Source organism: Otolemur garnettii, unplaced genomic scaffold, assembly GCF_000181295.1.
Source record: "Otolemur garnettii isolate 467f Iridium unplaced genomic scaffold, OtoGar3 scaffold00053, whole genome shotgun sequence".
Lineage (NCBI taxonomy): Eukaryota > Metazoa > Chordata > Mammalia > Primates > Galagidae > Otolemur > Otolemur garnettii.
In genome coordinates this window covers 7,519,949-7,525,692 of record NW_003852448.1, presented here as the reverse complement: position 1 = coordinate 7,525,692, position 5,744 = coordinate 7,519,949, and the positions used below count along the sequence as shown (strand labels likewise).

Genomic DNA, 5,744 nt, shown 5'->3' with positions numbered 1-5,744 from the left:
CTTGAGCCCAGGAGTTGGAGGTTGCTGTGAGCTGTAATGCCACGGCACCCTGCCCAGGGGGACAGCTTGAGGCTCTGTCTCAAAAAAAAAAAAAAAAAAAAAGTTGTTTAGGTCTAACCTGACTTGTTCTTAAAAAATTGAAAAATGAGAATGTTTTCTGCTTTTCCCCCCTTTTTCCCTCCAGTGGAGTTGAACATGTCACTGTTCCTTAAAATAATTTTTAATGTACTGCAGTCACATAAGTCATAGCCTATCCTCTTTTTCCCCTTAGTTTCTAATTCTTTTCACTTTTTCTGTGGAGCCTGTTTGGCTATTTGGCCACAGCGTGGGTTGCAGTATAATGGGGGTAACCTCCACTCATCAGAGTTGCCTGCCTGAGGGTCCTGTGTCCCTTTTTTGTATGTTGCCATTTTGTTGGACTTGGTATGATATTTATGTGCATTTTTCTGATTTTTCTTCATAGGATCTTGCTAAGAAGTACTCTGACAAGCTAGACTGCTGTGAAAATGAAGTAGAAAAGATAATAGAAGAAATACGTCGCAAAGCAATTGAACGTGGAACTGGAAATGAAAATTACAAAACAACAGGAATTGCTACAATTGAGGTGTTTTTACCACCAAGAGTAAGAAAAGTGAGTGATTTCCCCATATTTGTGTGTGTGCTAATGCCTAGTGATATGAACAAATAAACTATTATTTTATGTGAAGTTACAATCCAAAGTTAAAATTTGTCTATTTACATGTTATACATTTATCAATTTAAAAGTTAATGTTAAGGAGAAAAAGAAAGGCCAGGTGTAGTGGTGAGAACCTGTAGTCCTAGTTACTTGGGAGGCTTAGGTGGAAGGATCACTTGAGCCCAGGAGTTCAAGGCTGAAGTGTACAATGACTGTGCCTATAAATAGCTACTACAGTCCAGCCTGGGCAACATAGGGACAGCCCATCTCAAAAAGAAAATTAATGTTAGGATTCTTTTTTTTTTTTGAGACAAAGTCTCACTATATCGCCCTCGGTAGAGTGATATGGCATCACGGCTCACAGCAACCTCAAACTCTCGGGCTTAAGCAATTCTCTTGCCTCAGCCTTCTGAGTAGCTATGACTACAGGTGCCCACCACAATGCTTGGCTATTTTGTTGTTGTTGTTGTTGTTGCAGTTGTCATTGTTTAGCAGGCCCTGGCTGGGGTCAAACTCACCAGCCTCAGTAAATGTGGCTGGTGCCCCACCCACTGAGCTATAGGCACCGAGCCAATGTTAAGGATTCTTAGCCTGGAACATTCCCAAGATAGACTTGTTCCTCTTGGACCTGCAAAACTTCATGGAACTTTGTTATGTTCTTACCCTATCTTAAGTTTAAATGGTTAGAAATAATGCAGAAATAAACAAGGACTACAGGTGCCCGCCACAACATGGGGCTATGATTTTTTTTCTGGTTTTTGGCTGAGGCTGGGTTTGAACCTGCCACCTCCAGCATATGGGGCCAGCGCCCTACTCCTTTGAGCCACAGGCATCACCCTACCTGGCTATTTTTTTTTGTTGTATTTTGGCCAGGACTGGGTTTGAACCCGCCACCCTCCATATATGGGGCTGGTACCCTACTCATTGAGCCACAGGTGCCGCCCTGGAATTCCTCCTTTTCCTATCCTGGTAGAGGTCAGAGGGCAGTCTGCTGGGTGCTCAAGTAGGGGTGAAATGGCAGGATGAGACCACCTCATCTCGTTTCTTGGGCCTCAGTAGTTCACATCCAGAAATGGTACTGTGCGGGCAACTGTGAGGTGGCCAGCCTCTCAGAGCTGATCACTGTTAATCGTTCTCAGAAGAAATAAAAGTATGTATGTAACAAGTTGTACGTTAATGCTCAGAGTAGCACTATTCATGGTAGTCAAAAGGTGGATATAACCTAAATGTACATTAATGGATGAATGGATAAATAAATGTGGCATACCTGTACCACAGAACTAAGTATTCATTCAACAGTACAAAGGAGTGAAATACTGATAGGTCTATAACATGGATGATCTTCAAAAACATTTTGCTTAGTGAAAGAAGCCAGGCGCAAAAGACCACATACTATATGATCCCATGTGTATGAAATGTCCAGAATAGACATGTCTGTAGACACAAAATATAGATTAGTGGTTTCCAGGGACTGGGGGGGAAAGGGCAGTGAATGGGGGGTGCAGGGTATGGTAGAGGGATGGTGGAAAGGTTCTGAAATTAGATCATGAAGATGGCCAGTTGTGCGACAGACCCTACTGAGTAACCCTCCCTGGTGGTGTCATGCTGCTGTCCCCGAGGACATTCAGAGCCCAGAGTCGGCCTTGCTGTGTCCCATAGGCTTCTCCTCAATGCAGGCAGCATGTTAGTCTCTACCCAGTGGCCTCAGTTTACATCCTCTGATAATAGCTTTCATAGATTTCATCGACAGGGTAATAGCTCCAAAAAGTGTTATGTCCTAGTACATCAGTTTACCTCCTCTGATACTAGCTTTTCTGATTTCATAGACAGGGTAATAGCTCCAAAAACTGTTAAGTCCAAGTACAATAATTTTGTCTGATTTTCATAGGATAGGAAAAACTTGTTGGAGACCCGATTGCACATCACTGGCAGAGAGCTGAGGTCTAAGTAAGTATATGTGCTGCGTCCTAGGTGCTCTGGCCCTTTTTACATTGTCCTATTTGATCCTCTGTGACCATCCTATAAGATAGCCTAGCTGTTATCTTCATTTTATAAAAGACAAAATTGAGCCTTTGAGGTTGAAGGTCTTACTTGGGTTCACACTGGCAAGTAAGTGGCAAAGTGAAAACTCAACACTTGCAAATCTCACATTTCCTAGGATAACTTTGGAACAGATGAGAACTCTGTGCCCACCATGTAGTGGTCCTCCCTGTGCATTTGAGTGAATGAACAAGTGATATAAGTTAGAGCCTGACATTCACCAGATTGTTTGGAATTCTGTCCCTGAGTGCGCTAATAGCTTGATGTGTCCTTCAGCAAAGAGTTTTAGCCCATTTCAGGCTGTTGTCTCTTATATCTTCCTGTTACATACTAGTGACAGCCTCACTTTGAGGTCTGGTCAGCCATTTTATCTACTTCTTTGTTTTTAGACAGTAGGTGTATTAGTGCTTCCAGACTAGCCAGTCAGTGTGTCTCTTTGGCTGATTTCTGTCACCTTCCTCTCTAGTCTATGTCAGGGCTGTTACGGATGGATTCAGGAAGCATCATTCACTCAGCATCCATGAGTAGAGGTCCCAGCGCACCCCACTGGCACAGGGTGCTCCAGGGAGACAACAGAGGTTGGGTTTTCTCCTGACATGGAGCCAGCCCTCCCATTCAAATGGATCTGCAGCACTGCGGCACTGTGGTCCCTACGTCATGAAGAGACAGGCGGCTTTAAAACAGAGTTTGAAAGAGGACTTGTCTCCTACACAGTTTCAGATAGTGACTAGTAAACTGGCTTTATTGTCCAGTGATGTTTATGAGTTAGTAGATTGAAATTCTGGGTGTTTCTGAGTATAATGCTTAAGCTAGCTGTATCGGTTAAAATCTTTTTAATGATAATAAATAACAAATTTGTTTCCTATAGTTTTCACTGGTTTTATTTTACAGAATAGCTGAATCTTTTGGATTTCAGGAAAATTATATCAAAATTGTCATAAACAAGAAACAGCTTCAACTAGGTATGTATGGGAAAGTATGCAGAATTTTTCAGTCAAGCTAATAAATGATAGCATTCCATTTTATTCTCTTTCTCTATTCAAAAATTTGTAGCTTTATTACATTTGTAATCTAAAAATGATTTAGAAGTTTACTGAAGTAAAAATGTATATCAGAAGACAGCTTTTTCAGTAAATATCCATTGTGTACGCTGTGCTAGTGGGAAGAAAGACACTCAGTACAGTCAGACGAGATGTTGGAGAATGGAAGTCGGGTGTGCTGAGTGTAAGATGCTCCAGCGGCTTCTCCCCAAGGGAGGAGAGTGTTCCCCAGACAGAGAGGCTGTGTGTGGAACACTCCAAACTGAGAGCTTCATGTCACAGCACCAGGAGATGAATTTGAGGGACTGAGAAAAGCCCTGTGGGCCACAGAGTTGAAAAGGATGGAATCTGGGGCCTCTGATTTTAACCATAATAGTAAATTACCTCTTACCACACATGGCTGTGCCGTGGCTTTTTGTCTTTTGTTGTGTACTGGGTTTATTATTATTATCTTTTTTTTTTTTTTGAGAAAGAGTCTCAAGCCATTACCCTGGGTAGAGTGCAATGGGATCATAGCTCACAGCAACCTCCAAGTCTTAGGCTCAAGCCATCCTCTTGCCTCAGTTTTTCTATTTTTTTTTTTTTTTTTTTAGTAGGAACAGGGCCTTGCTTTTTGCTCAGGCTGATCTCAGCTGGTGAGCTCAAGCTATCCACCTGCCTCGGCCTCCCAGAGTGCTAGGATTACAGGCGTGAGCCACCGCACCTGGCCTTGGGTTTATTGTTTTTCCACCCAGAATGTAGGAAGGTCTGTGTTGCACTTTCTCATTTTCCTTTTATATTGTCTAGCACAGTATTCTCCCTGTAATACATTCTCAAGTTTTAGTTGCTTCAATTTAGTCCTATGGCAAGAATTAAGAAAACTGGAAAAGATGAATTTAGTCGGCTCTATTGCACTGGCTGATTTTAACCACTGCTTAATAGGAACTGGTTACGCAACCTAATTTAAGCACATTCTCACTGATTATGTGGTATAGAGTTTACAAATGTTAATGCAAGTCTAAGAATTCCATTTGATGTAGAAAACAGTGTGTTGCCTGGTAAACATGATGGCTCTTTTTATAAGTGCAGTTCTGACTTTTACAGGGAAAACCCTTGAAGAACAAGGAGTGACTCACAATGTAAAAGCAATGGTGCTTGAACTGAAACAGTCCGAAGAGGACGTGAGGAAAAACTTCCAGGTGGAGGAAGAGGAACAAAATGAGGCTGAACTGAAAGAAAAACGAATTCAGAGGACTAAAAGAGGACTAGAGATACTGGCCGAGAGAGCTGAGATGGTGGTGGATTCAGAGACTACACCGTACTTAGACATAGCTAACCAGACAGGCAGATCAATCAGAATTCCCCCATCAGAAAGAAAAGTAAGTACTACAAGAAATATGTGGCTCACCTTAGATCTGTTATAATTAAAATATGTGGCTCACCTTAGATCTGTTATGTTATATCTTGGAATCTTGTAAAGGTTAGAAACAGTTTTCTGTCTCCAGCCTTGTAGACAGAGACCATATCTGTGTGATGAGTCCTCCACAGGACTTTCAGTGCATTAGTATAAATTGTCTTAACCTTGCTGTCCTGGAGTCTTTAAACATACCCAAGTGACATGACCCATCACCTTCAGTCTAAGTGGCTTCCTGTGGCTGTGGTTTTGATTTGGCTTATTTTATTGGTGGACCACACCCTGTAAGGTATGCATTAGGGTAATGGTGCTGGAACTGTGTACATAGTTTGGGGAAAATCCGCAGGTGATTCTGACGTCTCTCTCATCTTACAACCTCTTCCCCTGTTCTATAATTTGTAATAGATGTGAAAGGGCTTTATTTTCAAATATCCCAGGGCATCAGTCTCTTGAGCAAGGGTCCAGTAGCTCCTTACGTTAAAGAGTTCTAATGGCTCGGCTCCTATAGCTCAACCGGCTAAGGCGCCAGCCACGTACACCTAAGGTGGCGGGTTCGAATCCCCAGCCCGGACCCGCCAAACAACAATGACGGCTG

At 42.4% G+C, this 5,744-nt stretch overlaps 1 protein-coding gene across 4 annotated transcripts in view; it reads left to right on the top strand.

The window, feature by feature from the left end:
* Positions 1-5,744, top strand: part of NUB1 (negative regulator of ubiquitin like proteins 1) — a 33,557-nt gene that overhangs the window by 8,104 nt on the left and 19,709 nt on the right. For all 4 annotated transcript variants that reach the window (XM_003792035.3, XM_023514427.1, XM_023514426.1 and 1 more), the window contains 4 exons: positions 464-631; positions 2,565-2,623; positions 3,608-3,678; positions 4,840-5,114. In XM_003792035.3, the coding sequence (XP_003792083.2) occupies positions 464-631; positions 2,565-2,623; positions 3,608-3,678; positions 4,840-5,114 (573 nt within the window). The remainder of the gene's footprint in view (positions 1-463; positions 632-2,564; positions 2,624-3,607; positions 3,679-4,839; positions 5,115-5,744) is intronic.